The sequence below is a fragment of the Jaculus jaculus genome, chromosome 9 (genome assembly GCF_020740685.1).
Source record: "Jaculus jaculus isolate mJacJac1 chromosome 9, mJacJac1.mat.Y.cur, whole genome shotgun sequence".
Taxonomy (NCBI): domain Eukaryota; kingdom Metazoa; phylum Chordata; class Mammalia; order Rodentia; family Dipodidae; genus Jaculus; species Jaculus jaculus.
This window is the reverse complement of record NC_059110.1, coordinates 360755-382512: the sequence shown is the minus strand read 5'-3', so window position 1 is coordinate 382512 and position 21758 is coordinate 360755. Positions and strand designations below refer to the sequence as shown.

The 21758-nt window shown below is 40.5% G+C and overlaps 1 protein-coding gene across 6 annotated transcripts in view; it reads left to right on the top strand.

Annotated features, from left to right (window-relative positions):
- Positions 1-21758, top strand: part of Fam120b (family with sequence similarity 120B) — a 102907-nt gene that overhangs the window by 30986 nt on the left and 50163 nt on the right. For all 6 annotated transcript variants that reach the window (XM_045158394.1, XM_045158393.1, XM_004651068.2 and 3 more), the window contains exon 4: positions 1900-2001. In XM_045158394.1, coding sequence (XP_045014329.1) covers positions 1900-2001 — 102 coding nt within the window. The remainder of the gene's footprint in view (positions 1-1899; positions 2002-21758) is intronic.

The window sequence follows — 21758 nt, the reverse complement described above, 5'->3', positions numbered from 1 at the left end:
ACCTTTATCACCCTTCAGAGAAGGGATAGTTTTTTATTTATTATTTATTTGAGAGAGAGAGAATGAATGGGTGCACTAGGGCCTTTAGCCACTGCAAACGAACTCCAGATGCATGCAATCCCTTGTACATCTGGCTTATGTGGGTCCTGGGGAATTGAACCTGGGTCCTTAGTCTTTGCAGGCAAGTGCCCTAACCACTAAGCCATTTCTCTAGCCCAGAAGGTATAGTTTTTAATATCTCTTCCAGTCCTGTATCTTTGGTAATTTGCCACAATTTTAAGTAGAATGTTTTGGCTATGAAAAATCAAGTCAGCAGGTCTAATTAAACTTTTCTCCTTTATCTAGTTAATTTATGTGAAAACTTGGAGTTTCTCCTGTGAAGTTTTATGGGTACATAGCTTTTGGTACTGAATTCTAAAAGGCATATGTATGGTACAGCAATTTCCCAAGGGATAGTTGTCAGCTCAAAGGGTTTTATCTACTCAGGGACTTTTAGTGTGTTAAAAATCCTTAATACTAAGCCAGTTGTGGTGGTGCACGCCTTTAATCCCAGTACTTGGGAGGCAGAGGTAGGAGGATTACCATGAGTTCAAGGCCACCCTGAGACTACATAGTGAATTCCAGGTTAGCCTGAGCTAGAGTGAGACCCTACCTTGAAAAACCAAAAAAAAAAAAAAAAAAAAAAATCCTCAATACTAGGATGGTACAGAAAGTAGTGGTGATTTTCTTTCTTTCTTTCTTCCTTGCTTTTTTAATAACTATGAGGGTATTTATCTGATTTATTTTTTTATGTATGAAACTTGTGCTGAGTTGAATGAATTTGTTACACTCAATTCATGCCCATTGGTCTCTGGATGGAGTTCACTGATGAGGACTGGTCTCTGCTGAGATAATTGGACCAGATTCAGATTCAGACAGCTTTAGTGTTTCCACTGTAGGATGTCAGTTAAGGGTGAATCCATTGTATGAATGTCTCCAGGGCCATGTACAGATATATCCTACCATGCTCTGCCTTCCCTCTCTTGCCCCTCTCCCACTGTTGCAAAAATATTTAGAAACACCTTCTGAAATATAAAAGTCTTGAACTCACCATTTTTAAAAAAATTATTTTGTTTATTTTTATTTATTTGAGAGTAACAGAGAGAAAGAGAGAGAGACTGGGCATGCCAGGGCCACCAGCCACTGCAAACAAACTCCAGACGCGTGCGCCCCCTTGTGCATCTGGCTAATGTGGGTCCTGGGGAATCGAGCCTCGAACCGGGGTCCATAGGCTTCACAGGCAAGCATTTAACCACTAAGGTATCTCTCCAGCCTTTTTTTTTCTTCAATTTTTAAAATTTATGTATTTGAGAGAGAAAGAGAGAGGAAGAAGCAGAGAAAGGGAATGGGTGCTTACATGGATACTGGGAGTCGAACCTGGGTCCTTAGGCTTTGCACACAAGCACCTTAACCACTAAGCATCTCTCCAACCCCTGAATTCACTATTTTAAGCCACTATCAAAAACTTTGGGGAAAAAAAAAATAGCTGGTAGTGGTAAACTAAAACAAACATTCTTCTGTATGTTAAGTAATTAATTACTGTCAAAAATCTCATTGGAGCCAGGCATGGTGGTGCATGCCTTTAATCCCAGCACTCAGGGGTCACAGGTAGGAGGTTGGCCGAGAGTTTGAGGCTGCCCTGAGACTACACAGTGAATTCCAGGTCAGCTTGGGCTAGAGTCAGACCCTACCTCAAAAAACCAAAAAGGAAAATAAAAACTCATTTGGCTTCAGTTCTTTCTCCTTACTCAGCAAAGCAGACATGGGCACTCCATTCCCTAGTAAGAGGATGTGCTAGTGAGACATATGAGAAGAACAATATGGACCTCTTGCACCTATTGACTTGCCGTCTTTCCCTAGATGGAGCCAGCACCGGCCCAGTGGTCAAGGAGTGGTTCGTGTACCCTGGCAACCCTCTAAGGCACCCGGATCTTGTTAGGCCTCTACAAATGACTCTCCCAGGTACATACAGCCTTGATCTGTTCATTGTAGGATGTCTGCTCAATAATGAGTCCATTGTATAAAGATTTTCAAAATTTACATGTGGACCAATTTTCATTTCAACTCTTAAATCAAGATTTAAATTCTCTCCCCAAAAGCTAATATGTGAAAAGCTTGGTCATCTGTTAATGGGCTTTTTGTAAATGACTACATCATGAAGGCTGTGGCCTAGTCAATGGGTCAGTCAATTGATGAAGTCATAATTTGATGTCATTATTGGGAGAAGGTGGGGACTTAGGAGGTGGGGCCCAGTTGAGGGAGGTGGGTCACTGGGGGTGTGCCTTTGAAGGGTATATCTTGTCTCTGTCTACTCTTTGGTCTCTTGCTGCCCAGCTACCATGAGGTTTACAACTTTATCATATGTTCCCTGACATGATGTTCTGTCTTACCACAAGTGTAAACAATGGAATTAAACAGTCATTAGACTGAAACCCTGAGCCAAAATACCTCTTTTTGGCTGGGTGTGGTGGTGCATGCCTTAATCCCAGCACTTGGGAGGCAGAGGTAGGAGGATTGCCGTGAGTTCGAGGCCAGCCTGGGCTAGAGTGAGACCCTACCTCAGAAACCCCCCCCCCCAAAAAAAATCTCTTTTCTCCTTTAAACTGCTTTAGATATTTGTCACAACAACAAAAGTTTAGAAACACATAGACCTACCCAGGATAGTCTTCTCTGTGACTCTGTTTCTCCCCGTGTCTCAAGGCCCAAAGCAGTAGAGAGAAAAGAAACAAGGTCATGGTCAGAGGGTACTGTTGATACTTGATAACCAGGGGTCACTCAGTAAACATCACAGAATTTAACAGAACAGGGTTCTGTATACTTGGTCAAACCAACTCTTAAGAAGTATATTTTGATAAGAAATAGAAATGGAAGGTGGAGAGGATTACTGCATCTGGAAAAGGAAATTTCCATGACTCATATCTTGGAATATAAGCTACGTAAAAGAAGAACTGGTCATCAAAACAGACGAGAAGTAGGTGCTAGGGAGATGGCTTGCTAGTTAAATGCACTAGCTACATGAGCCTGCTAACCCAAGTTCAAACCTCCCACAACCACATAATGCTGCATGCCAAGTAAGTGGTACATAGGTCTGTAATCCAATGGAAAGTGAAGTCAGAGGAAAGTTCATAATGCCAACTAGACTGGGCTTCCCAGCACCAAAAACAGTGCTTCAAAAAAAGGTAGAAGTCAAAGGCCAACACCTCACCCAAGATTGCCTTTACATATGTGCTATGGCATGCACACACAAAAAGTTACCAAGTCAGGAATGATTAGCAGTCAGATGTGTCAAGAGCCACTGGAATAGGCAGAATTTGATGATTTGGTTTTAGTGTTTTGTAATTTCTTCAAAGAGCAGATATTTACCTAAAACTCTTTGATGCTGGTATTACTTCCCCAGAGTGTATAATTTACCATATATCAACATGAGCACTTGTGATAATTTGAATTTATATCCCCCAATAACTCAGGATTTCCAGATGCCTAGCTGGAGGAGGTATCACTGTGGGTGGATCCTGGGGGTCTAACCCTAAAGTTTTACTAGGGTTGAATCTAAAGTCCAGCCTAAGGCAGTCATGGTGCTTGCATTCTGTCTGGGGCTCTAGAGTGTTCTTGCTTGTTGTGGTGGTTTGATTCAGGTGTCCCCCATAAACTTAGGTGTTCTGAATGCTAAGTTCCCAGCTGATGGAGATTTGGGAATTAACGCCTCCTGGAGGGAGTGTATTGTTGGGGGCAGGCTTATGGGTGTTATAGCCAGTTTCCCCTTGCCAGTGTTTGGCACACCCTCCTGTTGCTGTGGTCCACCTTATGTTGGCCAGAGGGTGATGTCCACCCTCTGCTCCTGCCATCATTTTCCTCTGCTATCATGGAGCTTCCCCTTTGAGCCTCTAAGCCGAAATAACCCTCTTTTTCCCACAAACTGCTCTTGGTTGGGTGATTTCTACCAGCAGTGCGAACCAGACTGCAACACTTGTGGTGCTGGTGGTGGTTTTCCTCTCTGCCTGGATTTGGTAAAGGGGCCAGTTTCTTCACCATTATGGAACATCCCCTGGATCTGTAAGCCTGAAATAAATGCCATTCCTCCCATAAACTGTGTCTGGTTTGGAGGTTCATCCCAGCAGCATGGAGCTGACTACGACAGCACCACAAATGTCCTTTTAAATAAAAGAAATTGTACCTGGAGGCATTGCAGTAAAAGCTATTGCAGGGAATATTTTTTAATCCATTAATCCCATAATAGACTTAACTCTAAAAGAGAAGTTAAGACAAAACAAATGCTTCAACATTTCTTTTAAAACACAGGACAGTAAGTTTTACTTGTCTGTTTTTTGGTTTGTTCTTTAAGACAGTTTAAATACTCCAAAAATATTTTATGATACATATAATTTTTATCTTATGGTATCTTTGTTAAAGTAATATGGGAAGGATTATCTAATTTTAAAGATCATTCTGTATCATGTGGTAATGAGTCTCAGGCTCCTGTGGCTCAGGACAACATTCTTTTTTTTTCTTTTTCTTTTTTCTTTTTATTGACAACTTCCGTGATTGTAAACAATGTCCCATGGTAATTCCCTCCATGACCACATTCTTGATGGCATATTGGTCTGCCGTGCTGGTGCATGCAGCATTGTAGATTACTGTCTGCCTTTGTTGCCCATGATGGGTGGTTGGTTGGCCTGGAAGCCAGAGATAGGAATGTGAACTTCATGTTAGGTCATTTTTAGTTTAATGGCTTTCCTTGTCTCTACTTATTTTAATCATGATAAATAAAGTTAGGATTTAAAAAAACTATTTTGGATTTTTATTTTTATTTTTATTTTTTGGCAAGGTAAAGAAACCTCATCCTAGCAGGCCTGGTACTGTGGCACTCGGTGAAATTAGACGCTATCAGAAGTCCACTGAACTTCTGATTCGCAAACTGCCATTCCAGTGTCTGGTGCAAGAAATTGCTCAGGACTTCAAAACAGATCTGCGCTTTCAAAGTGCGGTTATTGGTGCTTTGCAGGAGGCAAGTGAGGCCTATCTGGTTGGCCTTTTTGAAGATGCCAACCTGTGTGCTATCTATGCCACACGTGTAACAATTATGCCAAAAGATATCCAGCTAGCATGCCACATACGTGGAGAGCATGCTCAAGAGTCCACTATGATGGGAAACATTTCATTCTCAAAAAAATTATTTTTTCTCTTCCTGTTCTGAATGTTAGATATTTTTTTTTCCCATGGGGTCAGAAGGTACCTAAGCATATGATTGCAAGTGGAAAACTAGGGGACAGGAATCAGGAATTGGCAATTTCATTTTCATTTGTGTGTGGATTTTTTTTTAATTTTTTTATTGTTATTTTATTTATTTTAGAGCAACAGACAGAGAGAAAGAGGCAGAGATAGAGAGAGAGAATGAGCATGCCAGGGCCTCCAGCCACTGCAAACAAACTCCAGACGCGTGTGGCCCCTTGTGCATCTGGCTAATGTGGGTCCTGGAGAATCGAGCCTCAAACCGGGGTCCTTAGGCTTCACAGGCAAGCACCTAACCACTAAGCCATCTCTCCAGCCCTGTGTGTGGATTTTTAATATAAATGCGGGATGTAAGGCATTAATGCAAGTCAAAATGTTTCAGTGAACAAGTTTCAGTAGTTCAACTTTATAACAATTATAAATAAACCTGTTAAATTTTTCTGGACAATACCAGCATTTGGGTTTTTTTAAAGTAAATTTCTTATTGACGGCAAGTAAATGGTGTTTGTAGCATTTTTATCATACAGTAGATTTCATCCATTCACTATACTTTTCTAACTGAGTTATCCTACATGCAAGAACATGTTTTTAATGTTGTCTGTCTTCTGGGCTGTTCCTGTAAGTTTGCTATTAAAATACATTAACCTATTTAAAAAAGTGGAAAAGATAGAAAAATGAAAAAAGAAAAGGGAACGGGAAAAGAAAAGGAGGAAGAAGGGGAAAGAATTAAAGCTAGCCAGCCCAGGAACAGAAAAAGAAATCATAGTTCTGGTTGCTATTGTCTAAATGTTTCTTCCACATTTATACATTGAAAGCAGAATTAATAGTGTGATGGTTTGGAAAAGGGAGTAGGTGACTAGGTGGAAGTTATGTCTTTATAAAAGACATGACAGGGCTGGAGAGATGGCTTAGCGGTTAAGCACTTGCCTGTGAAGCCTAAGGACCCCGATTCGAGGCTCAATTCCCCAGGACCCATGTTAGCCAGATGCACAAGGGGTCGCACGCGTCTGGAGTTTGTTTGCAGTGGCTGGAGGCCCTGGCGCGTCCATTCTCTCTCTCTCTCTCTTTCTCTCTTTCTCTTTCTCTCTATCTGCCTTTCTCTCTCTCTCTCTCTCTCTCTGTCACTCTCAAATAAATAAATAAAAATAAAATATTTTTTAAAAAAAGACATGACAAAAGCTGCCTTGTCCCTCCCCCAGGGGGACACAGTAAGAACTAATCTGTGCACCAAGAAATAGGCTCTCACCAGATACCAGGCTTGCTAGTGCTTTGAGCTGGGGTTTCCAGTTTTGAGAACCTTGAGAATCTGTTCTGCAGTTACAGGATACACAGCCTATGCTGTTTTGTTATAGCATTCCAAGTGGGTTTGCTATATTTAGAGTTTCATATGCATATGTTCCCTTGTTTACTATCTGTTTGTATATGTATACACATTTAGGATACATAAGGTTATGCTTTGCAATACATTGTAAAAGATGATGTTTCTGTTATTACTAGAAATGCTTTAATATTTATCATGTATTCCTTCACAAGCTGCCCTACTCTTCAACTTTTTTCTCATCTCACTTAAAATCTGCATTTTAAAGGGTAAGTCTGAAATAGCCATGTCTGTCTCCAGAAGCAGGAGTTACTTAGGCAAAGTACAAGTGATTTCTTCTCAGTGTTACTATTGAGTCTACACACACACACACAATTTGCAGACAGAGAGAGGAGAGAGAGGGACTGAGAATGGTGTGACAGGGCCTCCAACTGCTGCAAACAAATTGCATGTGCATGTGCCATCCTGTACATCTGGCTTTATGTGGGTACTGGGGAATAGAACTTGGGTTGTTAGGCTTTGCAAGCATGTACCTTGGCCACTGAGCCGTCTCTCGCAGCCCCTTGAGTCATTATATTTTTATTTTAGAAGCCTAGGAAAAATAATTGCACACATGGAATTAGTAAGTTGTTTGTCTTGAATGACTGCAGGTTGTTATTTGGCATTTAGTAACTAAGCTTACTATTTTGACTCTATAAGGGTATTATTGATTTACCAGAGGCTTGCAGAACATTTTAGAAGACTTTTACAGAGTGATTAAGATGAAGCAATACATTTCATGCAAAAGGGAGCTGTATTTGACCCATTCTATTCCTATGTTCTTGTTTTAGCTCTTTTTACACTGGCACTTCATGTGTGTAGGTAGGAAAGGTTTGTTAAGACTAGGGATTCCCTTTATCCATTTATTCAGTGTGTCCTTATTCATCCACTTTTATTTATATCTGTAAAACCACAAATGGGACATTGCTTTGTTATTCATGAGTCACAATCATACCCTACCCATCTTGAGTTTACCAGATGTATCTGTATAGAAAGTCTTCAGAAGTGGCCCATGTGCTAAGGCCACTTGTATCTGAAACTCCCTTCCCAGATGTCATGGGCCAAGATAAGTGGGTTAAAATTTTCAATAGTGGCTTTTCTCCATTCACGTAAATGTACAAATACACATAAAACACATTTTTATTTATTTATTTATTTTTGGTTTTTCGAGGTAGGGTCTCACTCTAGCCCAGACTGACCTGGAATTCACTGGAGTCTTAGGGTGGTCTCGAACTCATGGTGATCCTCCTACTTCTGCCTCCCAAGTGCTAGGATTAAAGGCATGAGCCACCACTCCTGGCTATAAAACACATTTTAACATTACATGCTCTTATCACTACCATAACTATATTTAGAACATACTAGATAGAAGCAGTGTAACATTGTCTTTTGGCAAGCATGAAATCAGATAACCTTAGTCATTTAAGTATAGAATTAGGTCCATTAGGATACTCATGCAGTTTGCTTCTTTAAAGCCTACACACGTGAACTTGACATATATAGGTTAATTGGGAGTTCACATGTGCATTGTTTAATTTTGTTTTTGTTGTTATTTTGTTTTGTTTTGTCTTGTTTTGTTTTTCCCTAGGAGTATCCAAAGAAAATATCTCAGAGATAAATTTAAAAAACATGTATTTAAAATGCCTTTTTCCATATAAAAAGTACATAGAGGTCACCTGGCTTAGCATCTTTGTCCATTTATTCAGTGTGTCCTTATTCATCCACTTTTATTTATAGCTGCAAAACCACAAATGGACATTGCTTTGTTATTCATGAGTCACAATCATACCCTACCCAGCTTGAGTTTACCAGATGTGTCTGTATAGAAAGTCTTCAGAAGTGGTCTCCTTCTGCTGGGACTCTAGGGCTCCATCCCTCCTGAAGAGTCCATAGGCTGTCTATCCATCTGGTCACACAGATGCTTTTTCCAAGTTTGTAGTGATGTCTTTGAAACTGATGATCTCTCTTTGTGACCTGGAGACCAGGGTGCATACTTTAGTCTCTAGATTCTCTTTGCAAACACCTCAGCTGCCCTTGGGCTATGAATTAGATGGAAGGGCCCTTCTGATCTTCCTAATCAATTTGACTTATCCTCCTCTATCACCTGTTGAGAGTATGTGTATGAATGAGTATGAGAACTTGAGTTGAAAGGAATGTTTCTGTGAATATGTATGCATGTTTATGTGCATGTGAGTAAAAGTAAACGTTTGTTGACTTCCGGTTAAGATGGCGGCGTAGGTACCACGCCAAAGCAGCCTAGGGGGGAAAAAGACCAAAAAAACTCAGCAAAATACACACTTTTACTAAAAAGTGAGGTGTATAGGAAATTGAGGCAGCAGCGGAGAAGTAGAAGAGTTCCAGAGCATCCAGAGCCTGCACAGGCGGGAACAGCGGCTCCGGGGCGGCTCGGCCACCCGCCGCAGCCGCGGAGCGGCAGAAAGCCGCCGGACTCTCGGCTCGAGCCGCAGGACAAGCCAGGTGCGGGATTTTCCCCTCACACCGCGCTCTCCGCAACTCGGGAAACGTGAGGGAAGAGCGGCAGCGACCAACGGAGGGAAGAGCAGACCGGGAGGTAGAAGCACACGTGGAACAGCGATACAACCAGAGCAGCCGCGGCTCCCTCCCCTCCCCCACCACCTGAACCCAGCTCCAGCGAACACAGCAGCGGCCCGGGACCGGCCACGCCAACTTGGGCTGACAGCGGGACCCAAGCAGGAGCAGAGTTCGGCAGCAACTTCAGCGGCTCCAGCACCGGTACCAGTGGCCCCAGCAGCAGCGGACCCAGGAGCGGCAGCGGCGGCAGATCCCGCAGCAGCGGCTTCGGGGTGAACAGCAGCGGTGCACACGGCAGCGGCAGCTTCAGCAGCGGTGGTGGCTCCGGTGCTGGCAGCTACGACAGCAGCAGAGGGAGCAGCAGCGGCTCAGTTTGCCCCGTAGGAAAAGCAAGTGCCCAGCTCCAGAAATCAGAACAGCAGCCCGACGACCCAGGCAGCAACTTGACTGAGACCACAATCACCCAAGGTAACTGGGATTGCACCAGGGAAGGGTCTCACTTGGTCACAAGCTGACTTGGATACCTCAACAGACCAGAAATCTAAACCTCGTTGTTGATAGAGGATCTGGTTGTTATAATAACTACTCTTGCATACATACTCGGGGCTGTTTTTTTTTTTTTTTTTTTTTAATTTTTATTTATTTATTTATTTATTTGAGAGTGACAGACACAGAGAGAAAGACAGATAGAGGGAGAGAGAGAGAATGGGCGCGCCAGGGCTTCCAGCCTCTGCAAACGAACTCCAGACGCATGCGCCCCCTTGTGCATCTGGCTAACGTGGGACCTGGGGAACCGAGCCTCAAACCGGGGTCCTTAGGCTTCACAGGCAAGCGCTTAACCGCTAAGCCATCTCTCCAGCCCACGGGGCTGTTTTTGATTGAATGTGTACAGTGTTTAGTTAAATTTTAGAATCTACCAGTATTTTATTCCACTCAGCCTGCTTGAATACTCCTATAGCAGGGAAACTCAACCCCTAAGAACATCTTTGTAGATACTCTGAGAGTCTTAAGAGCCACACCTAATACCTTAAGGTCCTACCCTGAAAATATATTACATCAAATCAATTGATACAGCAAAGAATACACAGCTAGCTAGAAAATCCAAGCATTAACTTAATCCAAGATGCAAAAATATATACATTATAACACAAGAAACACTAAAAAGCAAGACGATATAAATCCACCTAAAAGTATTAATGCATCAGAAATGTCCTCCAGTGAGAAAGAGTTAGAGGAAATGCCTGAGAAAGAGTTCAAAAGAATAATTATAAATATGTTCAAAGAGGTCAAAGAACACATGAAAACAATCAAAGAAGAAATCAAAGAGGAAATCAAAGGAATCAAAGAAGAGGCAGGACACCAATTTAATGAAATAAAGAAGGCAATACAAGACATAAATAGGGAAATAGAAATAATAAAGAAAAACCAGTCAGAATTACTAGCAATGAAGAACACAGTTAATGAAATAAAAAACTCTGTAGAAAATCTCACCAGTAGGATGGATGAGGGAGAGGACAGAATATCTAAGCTAGAAGATCAGGTGGCAGACCTAATGCAGTCCAACAAAGAGAAAGACAAACTTATAGAAAAGTACGAGTGGGAATTTCAAGATATTCGGGACACTATGAAAAGATCCAATATAAGAATTCAGGGCATAGTAGAAGGAGAAGAACTCCACTCCAGAGGCATAGTAGGCATCTTCAACAAAATCATAGAGGAAAATTTTCCCCAAATTGGGAAAGAGGTGCCAATACAGATACAGGAAGCCTTTAGAACCCCAGCCAGACAAAACCCAGAAAGAAACTCTCCTCGCCACATTATACTCAAACTTCCAAACACACAAACCAAAGAAAAAATATTGAAAGCAGTTAGAGAGAAAAATCAAGTTACCTACAAAAGCAAGCCCATCAGGATTACAGCAGATTATTCAACACAAACTTTTAAAGCCAGAAGGGCTTGGAGTGATATATTCCAAGTTCTGAAAGATAACAATTGTCAACCAAGGTTACTTTATCCTGCAAAGTTATCCATCCAAATAGATGGAGAAATAAAGACATTCCATGACAAAAGCAGGTTAAAGGAGTATCTGAAGACAAAACCAGCTCTACAGAAAATACTTGATAGAATCCTCCATGCTGAACAAAAGGAAAAGCACACATATAAGGAACCTAGAAAAAACCAGCTATACTCAAATACCAGTTAACAGAAGAGAGCACAGGTAGAACAAGTAACACACATACACACACACAAATGGCAAACATAAATACACACCTTTCAATAATATCTCTTAATATCAACGGTCTCAATGCCCCAATGAAAAGACATAGATTTGCAGACTGGGTTAAAAAGCAGGATCCTACAATTTGTTGTCTCCAAGAAACTCACCTTTCTACAAAGGATAGACATTATCTTAGGGTGAAAGGTTGGAAGACGGTGTTTCAAGCAAATGGGCCTAGAAAACAAGCAGGGGTTGCTATCCTAATATCAGACAGGGTAGACTTTAGTCCGACGTTAGTCAAAAAAGATAAGGAAGGTCACTTTATATTGATTAAGGGCACACTCCAACAGGAGGACATTACAATCCTACACATATATGCACCTAACATGGGGGCTCACAAATTCGTCAAACAAATACTATTAGAACTAATGTCACAGATAACACCAAACACAGTGGTGGTGGGTGACTTTAACACCCCACTCTCATCAATTGACAGGTCATCCAGGGAAAGAATAAACAGAGAGGCATCTGGACTAAATGAGGTCATAGAAGGAATGGACCTAACAGATATAAACAGGACATTTCACCCAAAGGCTGCAGAATATACATTCTTTTCAGCAGCACATGGAACATTCTCTAAAATAGACCATATATTAGGACACAAAGCAAATCTTAACAAATTCAGGAAAATTGAAATAATTCCTTGCATTCTATCTGACCACAATGGAATTAAACTACAAATCAGTAGCAAGAAAGGCTATAGAGCATACACAAAATCATGGAAACTAAACAATACACTACTAAATGATGAGTGGGTCAATGATGAAATCAAAAAGGAAATCAAAAAATTTATAGAGTCAAATGATAATGAGAATACAACATACCAAAATCTCTGGGACACAATGAAGGCAGTTCTAAGAGGTAAATTTATAGCCTTAAGTGCCTATATTAAGAAATTAGAAAGGTCGCAAGTAAACGACCTAATGCTTCGCCTTAAAGCCTTGGAAAAAGAAGAACAAGGCAAACCAAAAAGTAGTAGACGGGAAGAAATAATAAAGATTAGGGCAGAAATTAATGAAATAGAAACAAAAAGAACAATCCAAAGAATTAATGAAACAAAGAGTTGGTTCTTTGAAAGGATAAACAAGATTGATAAACCCTTAGCAAATCTGACCAAAAGAAAGAGAGAAGAGACACAAATTAATAAAATCAGAGATGAACAAGGTAACATCACAACAGATTCCAGAGAAATTCAAAAAATTATAGGGACATACTATAAAAGCATATACTCCACAAAGTATGAAAATCTGAAAGAAATGGATGATTTCCTTGATCTATATGACCTACCTAAATTAAATCAAAATGAGATTAATCACTTAAATAGACCTATAACAAACATGGAGATCCGAGCAGTTATCAATAATCTCCCAACTAAAAAAAGCCCAGGCCCGGATGGATTCACTGCTGAATTTTACCAGACTTTTAAGGAAGAGCTAACACCATTGCTTCTTAAGCTTTTCCAGGAAATAGAAAAAGAAGGAATCCTACCAAACTCCTTCTATGAGGCCAGCATCACCCTGATACCAAAACCAGGCAAAGATAGAACAAAAAAAGAAAATTACAGACCAATCTCCCTCATGAACATAGATGCAAAAATTCTCAACAAAATATTGGCAAACAGAATACAAGAGTATATCAAAAAGATCATTCACCCTGACCAAGTAGGCTTTATCCCAGAGATGCAGGGATGGTTCAACATACGCAAATCTATAAATGTAATACATTACATAAATGGGTAGAAGGACAAAAATCACATGATCATCTCATTAGATGCAGAGAAAGCATTTGACAAAATCCAACATCCCTTCATGATAAAAGTCCTACAGAGACTGGGAATAGAAGGAACATATCTCAATATAATAAAGGCTATTTATGACAAGCCTACAGTCAACATATTACTAAATGGGGAAAAACTGGAAGCTTTTCCACTAAAATCAGGAACAAGACAAGGGTGTCCACTGTCTCCACTTCTATTTAATATAGTTTTGGAAGTCTTAGCCATAGCAATAAGGCAAGAGACACACATAAAAGGGATACAAATTGGAAAGGAAGAAATCAAGTTATCATTATTTGCAGATGACATGATTCTATACATAAAGGACCCTAAGGACTCTACTAGCAAGCTGTTAGAGCTGATCAAAACCTACAGCAATGTAGCAGGATACAAAATAAATACACAGAAATCAGTAGCCTTCGTATATGCTAACAACAAACACACAGAGGATGAAATCAGAGAATCACTCCCATTCACAATTGCATCAAAAAAAATAAAATACCTTGGAATAAACCTAACCAAGGAAGTAAAGAATCTATACAATGAGAACTTTAAAACACTCAAGCGAGAAATTGCAGAAGACACTAGAAAGTGGAGAAACATCCCTTGTTCCTGGCTTGGAAGAATCAATATCGTGAAAATGGCAATCTTACCTAAAGCAATCTACACATTTAATGCAATCCCTATCAAAATTCCAAAGGCTTTCTTCATGGAAATAGAAAAAACAATCCAAAAATTCATTTGGAATCACAAAAAACCTCGAATATCTAAAATAATACTGAGCAACAAAAAAGAGGCTGGTGGTATCACCATACCTGATTTTAACCTATACTACAGAGCCATAGTAACAAAAACAGCATGGTACTGGCACAAAAACAGACATGTAGATCAGTGGAACAGAATAGAGGACCCAGATGTAAGCCCAAGTAGCTATAGCCACCTGATATTCGATAAAAATGCCAAAAATACTCATTGGAGAAGAGACAGCCTTTTCAGCAAATGGTGTTTTGAAAACTGGATAAATATCTGCAGAAGGATGAAAATAGATCCTTCTCTCTCGCCATGCACAAGAATTAAGTCCAAATGGATTAAAGACCTTAACATCAGACCGGAAACTTTGAAACTGCTAGAGGAAAAAGTAGGGGAAACCCTTCAACATATTGGTCTTGGCAAAGACTTTCTGAATACAACCCCAATTGCTCAGGCAATAAAACCACAGATTAACCACTGGGACCTAATGAAATTACAAAGATTTTGCACCGCAAAGGACACAGTGAAAAAAGCAAAGAGGCAACCTACAGAATGGGAAAAAATCTTCGCCAGCTATATATCTGATAGAGGATTAATATCTAGGATATACAAAGAACTCAAAAAGTTAACCAATAAGGAATCAAACAAGCCAATCAAAAAATGGGCTAAGGAGCTAAATAGAGAGTTCTCAAAGGAAGAAATACGAATGGCATATAATCACCTAAAAAAATGTTCTACGTCACTAGTCATCAGGGAAATGCAGATTAAAACTACATTGAGATTCCATCTCACTCCTGTCAGATTGGCCACCATCATGAAAACAAATGATCATAAATGTTGGCGGGGATGTGGAAAAAAAGGAACCCTTCTGCACTGCTGGTGGGAATGCAATCTGGTCCAGCCATTGTGGAAAACAGTGTGGAGGTTCCTAAAGCTGCTAGAGATTGATCTACCATATGACCCAGCTATAGCACTCCTAGGCATATATCCAAAGGACTCATCTCATTTCCTTTGAAGTACATGCTCAACCATGTTTATTGCTGCTCAATTTATAATAGCTGGGAAATGGAACCAGCCTAGATGTCCCTCAACAGATGAGTGGATAATGAAGATGTGGTACATTTATACAATGGAGTTCTACTCAGCGGTAAAGAAAAATGAAGTTATGAAATTTGCAGAAAAATGGATGGACCTGGAAAGTATTATACTAAGTCAGGTAACCCAGGCCCAGAAAGCCAAGCGCCACATGTTCTCTCTCATATGGGGATCCTAGCTACAGATGACTGGGCTTCTGTGTGAGAATGAAAATACTTAGTAGCAGAGGCCAGTAAGTTGAAAAGGAGACATAAAGGGTGGAGAAAGGAAGGGAGGAGGATACTTAATAGGTTGATATTGTAAAAATGTAATTACAATGATTGTAACTGGGAGGTAATATGATGGAGAATGGAATTTCAAACGGGAAAGTGTAGGGGTGGGGAGGGAGGGAATTACAATGGGATATATTTTATAATCATGGAAAATGTTAATAAAAATTAAAAAAAAAAGTAAACGTTTGTTAATGAGGTAATGAGTGAGTGAGTTAATGAGTGGATGGTGTGCATATTTCTCCTTCATACAAGCTTGTTTGAGCCATTTGTCTCTCCTGAGCTGATTGTCTTTCACTTATGTTAAAAGTATATTTCTTGGGCTGGAGAGATGGCTTAGCGGTTAAGCGCTTGCCTGTGAAGCCTAAGGACCCCGGTTCGAGGCTCTGTTCCCCAGGTCCCACGTTAGCCAGATGCATGGGGGGGTGCACGCGTCTGGAGTTCGTTTGCAGAGGCTGGAAACCCTGGCGCGCCCATTCTCTCTCTCCCTCTACCTGTCTTTCTCTCTGTGTCTGTCGCTCTCAAATAAATAAATTAAAAATTAAAAATTAAAAAAAAAAATTTTTTTAAAGTATATTTCTTATAAACTAGAATTACTTAACAAATCCCTCTATTGGGTACTCTCAGCCAGCAGTTAGCTATTTTTCTTATCACTTACTGTTAAAGAGAACTTATCTTGATGGTCCTTCAAGACACTTCCCTGCCCAGGGAAGAGGATACTAAAGACCTATGGGCTGAACAGTATATCTCTGGGTGGAGGAAAAGAAAAGCTTTTGTGTAGCAGCATCAGAGGGCTCCACATGTTCTGGAGTATTCACTCATAACATCAGGAGTCAGGAACCTTGGCATGTACAACCTTCTGTCATATAAGCCTGCACAGCTTCTGAAAAAAGAGTCCATGAAGTACAATATTTCTTATGTTCATTCTATATAAGCATTTGGTATTTTGTGACTAAACAAATTTCTGATTGAATTTGAGGTGAAAAGTCTCTGATATTAAAAGATTTGGAGGCTGGAGTGATAGCTCAGTGGTTAAGTTGTTTACCTGCAATGCCTAACAATGCCTAGGTTCAGTTACCTAGTACCCACATAAAGCCAGATGACAGAAGTGGTACATGCATCTGACATTTGTTTGTAGTGGCTAGAGGCCTTGGCTGCACCTATCTACACCCTGTCTTTCTTTCTCTGCTTGCAAATAAATAAATATTTTTTATAAATTTGGTAGCTGGGTGTGGTGGCACACACCTTCATCCCAGAGGTAGGAGGACCAATATGAGTTGGAGGCCAGCCTGGAACTATAGAGTGAATTACAGGTCAGTCTGGGCTAGAGTGAGACCCTACCTCAAACAACAACAACAAAAAAAAAGATTCCTTTTTATTTATTTATGGGCAAGAGCCCCTGAAAGTGAATTCCAGGTACATGATTGCTCCAGTTTATATGGATTCTGGGGACTCAGTCCCAAGTCCTTTGGCTTTGTAGGCAAACACCTTAACTGTTAAGCTCTCTCTCTAGCCCAAGGACAAGTTTATTTATCACTGGTGTAAGTGGTTATTGGCCTTTTTGTTGGGTAGGGTTCAGACTTCATGTGTGCATCAGAATTTTTGGAGCTTTTAAAAATTTGTTTATTTGCAAACAGAGAGAGATCTCAGTTTTTAAATATTTGTTATGACTTGAATCTGAAATGTCTCCTATGGTCTCATATTGTAACACTTACTCCCTACCATATGGTGCTATTGTGAAGGCTACATGGCCTTTGAAGAGGTGGGGCCTGGTTAAAGAGGTAGGTCACAAGGGGTGGGCCCTTGAAAGTTATTCGTGGTTCTGCTCTATGTCTTCTGCTGCTGGTTTGTATCATAAGAGCAGCTAGTGCCTCACATACCATTTTTCCCACTGTGATGGGCTAAAATCCCCTGAAATGATGAGCCAAAATAACTTTTTGACCCATAAGATGCTCTGTTAAGTATTTTGTCACAGGGATGAAGAAAGTAACTAATACAATGTTAAACTTATGTGTAAAAGATAGAACACAAGGTGAAATCTCCCATTGTCATGTCATTGCACTGATGGGACTGTGAACTGTGTTCACAGTGTTTTATACACGTGATATGTGTCTAGATGGAAGAAAAGCAAAAAGATCTAATCATGTACACATTGTTGCCTGCTTGCAATCTACCTAGTAGAGCCCAGTCCACGTGGTCTGTTTCTTCATTTCTTCATGAATGCTTCCTTAGTAACCCTGCCCCAATCTACTTGTTACTCTCTTTGACCTTTAGTATTTCTGTGGCTAAATCATGGCTTTTTTTTAAACAGATGGGTGTTGATCCTAGGGACTTGTGTGTGCTACAAAAGTGCTCCACCACATCCCAACCACTAATCTTGACATCCTTAAAGTAAATCTCTTGCAAGCCCTTCTAAGGCAGTACTAGGTCATAGTTGGTATAGAACTGCTCAGAAACTGACAGGGCACCTGGGATTGTTGGCCTTAGTACATATAAGTAGAATGAATGACTATCTGGTCTAACCCTTTGGTCAGTAACTTTTTAAAAAAAATTAAATTATTATATTTGTTGAGGGAAGTGCAGATCCAAGGAAAGACACCCACGTGGCTATAGAGTCCAAGTGGAGGACCTGGGAGAAAAGCGTAAGTTATTGAGGGAAGTACAGAGCCAAGGAAAGGCACCCACATGGCTAGAGATCCCATGTGGAAGGCATGGGGGGAATAAAAAGCATGGAAAGAAAGAAAGTTCAAGGAGTTCTGCCATGTGGTGAAAAGGAGGAGATAAAGAACCCATGTACAGAGTAAGGGCTAGGAGACCCTCCTAGCTGGACCTGGGTTAGGGCTGAGCCAGCCCAGGCTCAGCGAGGAAAAAACTCACCCACAGCTGGAAGTTTCCAAGTGATCAGAAAGAAATTTTTTTTCTTTTTCCTCTCCAAGGCATGGCATCACTGTAACCTAGGCTGATGAGGAACCCACTGTATAACCCAACAGGCTGGCCTTGAATTCACAGTAGTCCTTCTCCCTCAGTCTCTCAAGTGCTGGGATTAAAGCTATCTGCCACCATGCTTGGCTTCTGTCATTAACTTTTACAAGAAATGGTGGGGGAAGGAGGAGCTGGCAACAATTGACTTATTTTATATTTCTGTCTTTTACTTTCTTTTTCTTGCGATGCTGGGGCTTGAACCCAGGCCCTCATAAATGCTAGACTTCCACTCTTCCCTTTAGACACACCCCCAGCCCTCTCACCTGTCTTTTACTGGGTAGATATTTGAAAATCTTTACCTGCCTATCTAAGGCCATTTCTAGAAGAAGTAAGAGCCATGAGTAAACATCACTAATTTTTTGACTGGAAATCTCATCCATCATTTTCAGTGTCCTTGTTCTTGGATAATTCCATGAACTTTATTTTCTCCCTCCCTCCTTCCCTCCCTCTCTCTCTCTCTCTCTCTCTCTCTTTATTTATTTGAAAGTGGGGGGGAGGATATATGTGCCAGGCCTCTTCCCACTGCAAACTAACTCAGATGCATGTGCCACTTTGTGCATCTGGTTTTACATGGGTGCTAGGGAATTGAACCTTGGCCAGCAGGTTTTGAAAGCAAGCACATTTAACCTCTAAGCTATCTCCCTCTCCCCTGTTTTGTGTTTTCTTTGTGTGTTTGTTTGGTTTTTTGAGGTAGGGTCTCATTCTAGCTCAGGCTGACCTAGAATTCACTATGTAGTCTGAAGCTGTCCTCCTGAGACTCACAGTGTTCCTTCTACTTCAGCCTCCCATGTGCTGGGATTAAAGTTGTGTGCCACTATGCCTGCTTGTCTTGTGTTTTGTTTTGTTTTATATGAAACTTTCATGTGTAAATAGAAGGTAAGGTAAAATTTCCCCACTTACCATATTAAGTTTTTATTTATTAGAGACTGAGAGTGGTCTTAGGCTTAACCACTAAGCCATCTCTCCAGCTCCCCACTTTCCATTTTGATTCTCTGATGTAATCTTTATCAGTGTTCCCACAATTTTATATATACTGAGAACTGTGTTTTAAGACACAGTAATGGCTGGTTGGTATATTATAGATTATTTTTACTTTTCTTTATGCTTTTCTATTTAATTTTTTCCAAACATCTAACTTTTGAAGTAAAAAACAGTTTTCTAAATATTTTAGCATGTTTGAAATAACTATGATAGTAGAAATTTATTATTTCTTAGAGCAGAAGTTGGAAAGCCTTTTATTTGAACTGTTAGGTTTTGTGGGTCCTATGGTTTCTGCTACTTGTTTGTATTATAAACTGTGGAAGAAGACACAGTTTATACACGAATGAGCTTGGCAGCTTTCTAGTAGAGTTTTGTGAACCTCAAGGCTGGGTCTTATATATTTTTGTATTAAAAAATACTAGTTTTTTTGTAAAGGAAGAAATACTAGTTTTTGTGCTGGAGAGATAGTTTAGTGGTTTAGTGCTTGCCTATGAAGCCTAAGTACCCTGGTTCGAGGCTCGATTACCCAGTACCTATATAAGCTAGATGTACAAGGTAGCACTGAGAGTATGTTTGCAGTGTCTGGAGGCCCTGCTGTGCCCATTCTCCCTCCCTCCCTCCCTCCCTACCTCTCTCTCTCTCTTTCTCTCATAAATAAAGAAATAAAAATAAACACAATTTTTTTTTAAAAAAAAAAAGGAAATTCTAGTGTTCTTTTGATTAATAGACAGCTTGCCATAAACGAAGGGAGTATTTCTAAGACTTGGCAACACCTATCATTATCTTGGGATGCTCTCTTAAGTACTAATGTCATAGGTGGTTTAAGTGTCTGTAGCATTTCCTTTGTCTCAAGAAGAAAAAGTTGGATTTTTTTTCTACAAAATTAATATTAAAAAGTAGGAGTTTTGTTTTTGAGGAAGTAACACTTCAGCCTTCTCAGGAATGCAAGTGATTTACTGAGTTGTTTTTGCTGCTGATAGTGGGAAAATTACCACTGAGAATAGAGAATGACAGTGTCAGAAATGAAGAAAAAGAATTTCCTTTTGGGTTGTATTCTGGAACCATTTGGCTAGCCAATTTGTTTCCATGATGAACAAGTGGGACATGTCACCCCAGCCACATTTTGGTACAGGCTATTCAATCAGTGTCTCAACAGGACCGTAGCTGCTGGGAAAGGTGTTACCTACTGCAGTTCTCACACTGGCACCTTCCTGTTTGTCCCAGAGTTGCCCACATCCACTGTGGCACTCTTAACTCATGGCAGTTTGTCCCGATTCAGGTAAACAAGTAAGGATATTTGTTTGTTTTTATACACATGGTTAATACAGAAATGAAACTGTAAAACTTACACGTCAGAAGTTTTTGTTTAAATTTTAGGGAAGTGCTTTCTAAAGCATAGGTCCAGTGATCTCACGTTATATGTTGTTTAAATGTACATTCCTGGGCTAGAGTGATAACTTAGCAGTTAAGGCACTTGCCTACAAAGCCAAAGGACCCGGGTTCGATTCCTCAGGACCCATATAAAGGCAGGTGTACAAGGTGCTGCATGCATCTGGAGTTCACTTGCAGTGGCTAAAGGCCCTGGTACACCCATTCTCTTTCTATCTGCCTCTCTCTTTCTTTCTCATAAATAAATGTTTCTCCCCAGCACACATGACTCTCAGATCAGGTCTGTACTCATATCCTAGAAAGTGTGTCATAAGTCTCTGTAGTTGATTCTCTTGCACTCAAAAGTTTGAGAACACTGCAGGGTCATCGGTGGGATTTCCTCATGGAAACCATAGTGAAGGATAAGTCTTTGAAGAGTGTTCCTAAAGTAGGTCATGTAACATGGGTAGGAGTAATAGCCCCCAGCTGTCCTCTTAACCTAGACACTAAAAAGAAGGGAAGAGCTGCTCTGTAGCCTCTGGATTTCTTCTTTGATAGGTTTTGATTGATTACTGTGTCTGTTACCATAACTCTGGAGCTGGTTGTCAGGCTAGCAGTAAGAGCAGTATTCATGATGCCATTTCCTCTGCAATTTCTCCTAGGACCTGGCAGATGTGGTAAGAGGTGGAAAATCTCATGGTGGGCAGTTGGCTATCTTCTTGTCTTATCAATGCTGTCTGTAAGATAAACATTTTCCAACCAAGAGTGAGACAAGCTTGGGTTAAGGGATTTGAAAGTTTTGTTTTGTTTTGTTTTGTTTTGTTTTGTTTTGTTTTTTTGTCATCCAAGACTATTCATCTCCAGAGAATGGTGAGAGGCTACAAAGATCTCAATATTAATTCATACTGCCAACAGGCCTGGAATGGCTCAGGGAACATTTCAGAAGAGGGGGGACAGAAAGATTGTAAGAGCCACAGAGTAAGTATGAATACTCTTGAGACATGGTCCCCCTGCTATCCTACAGGGATTAACTGAGGCCTTCATGCTCCACTGTGAATATCATTACACCACCAAGGCAGGTCT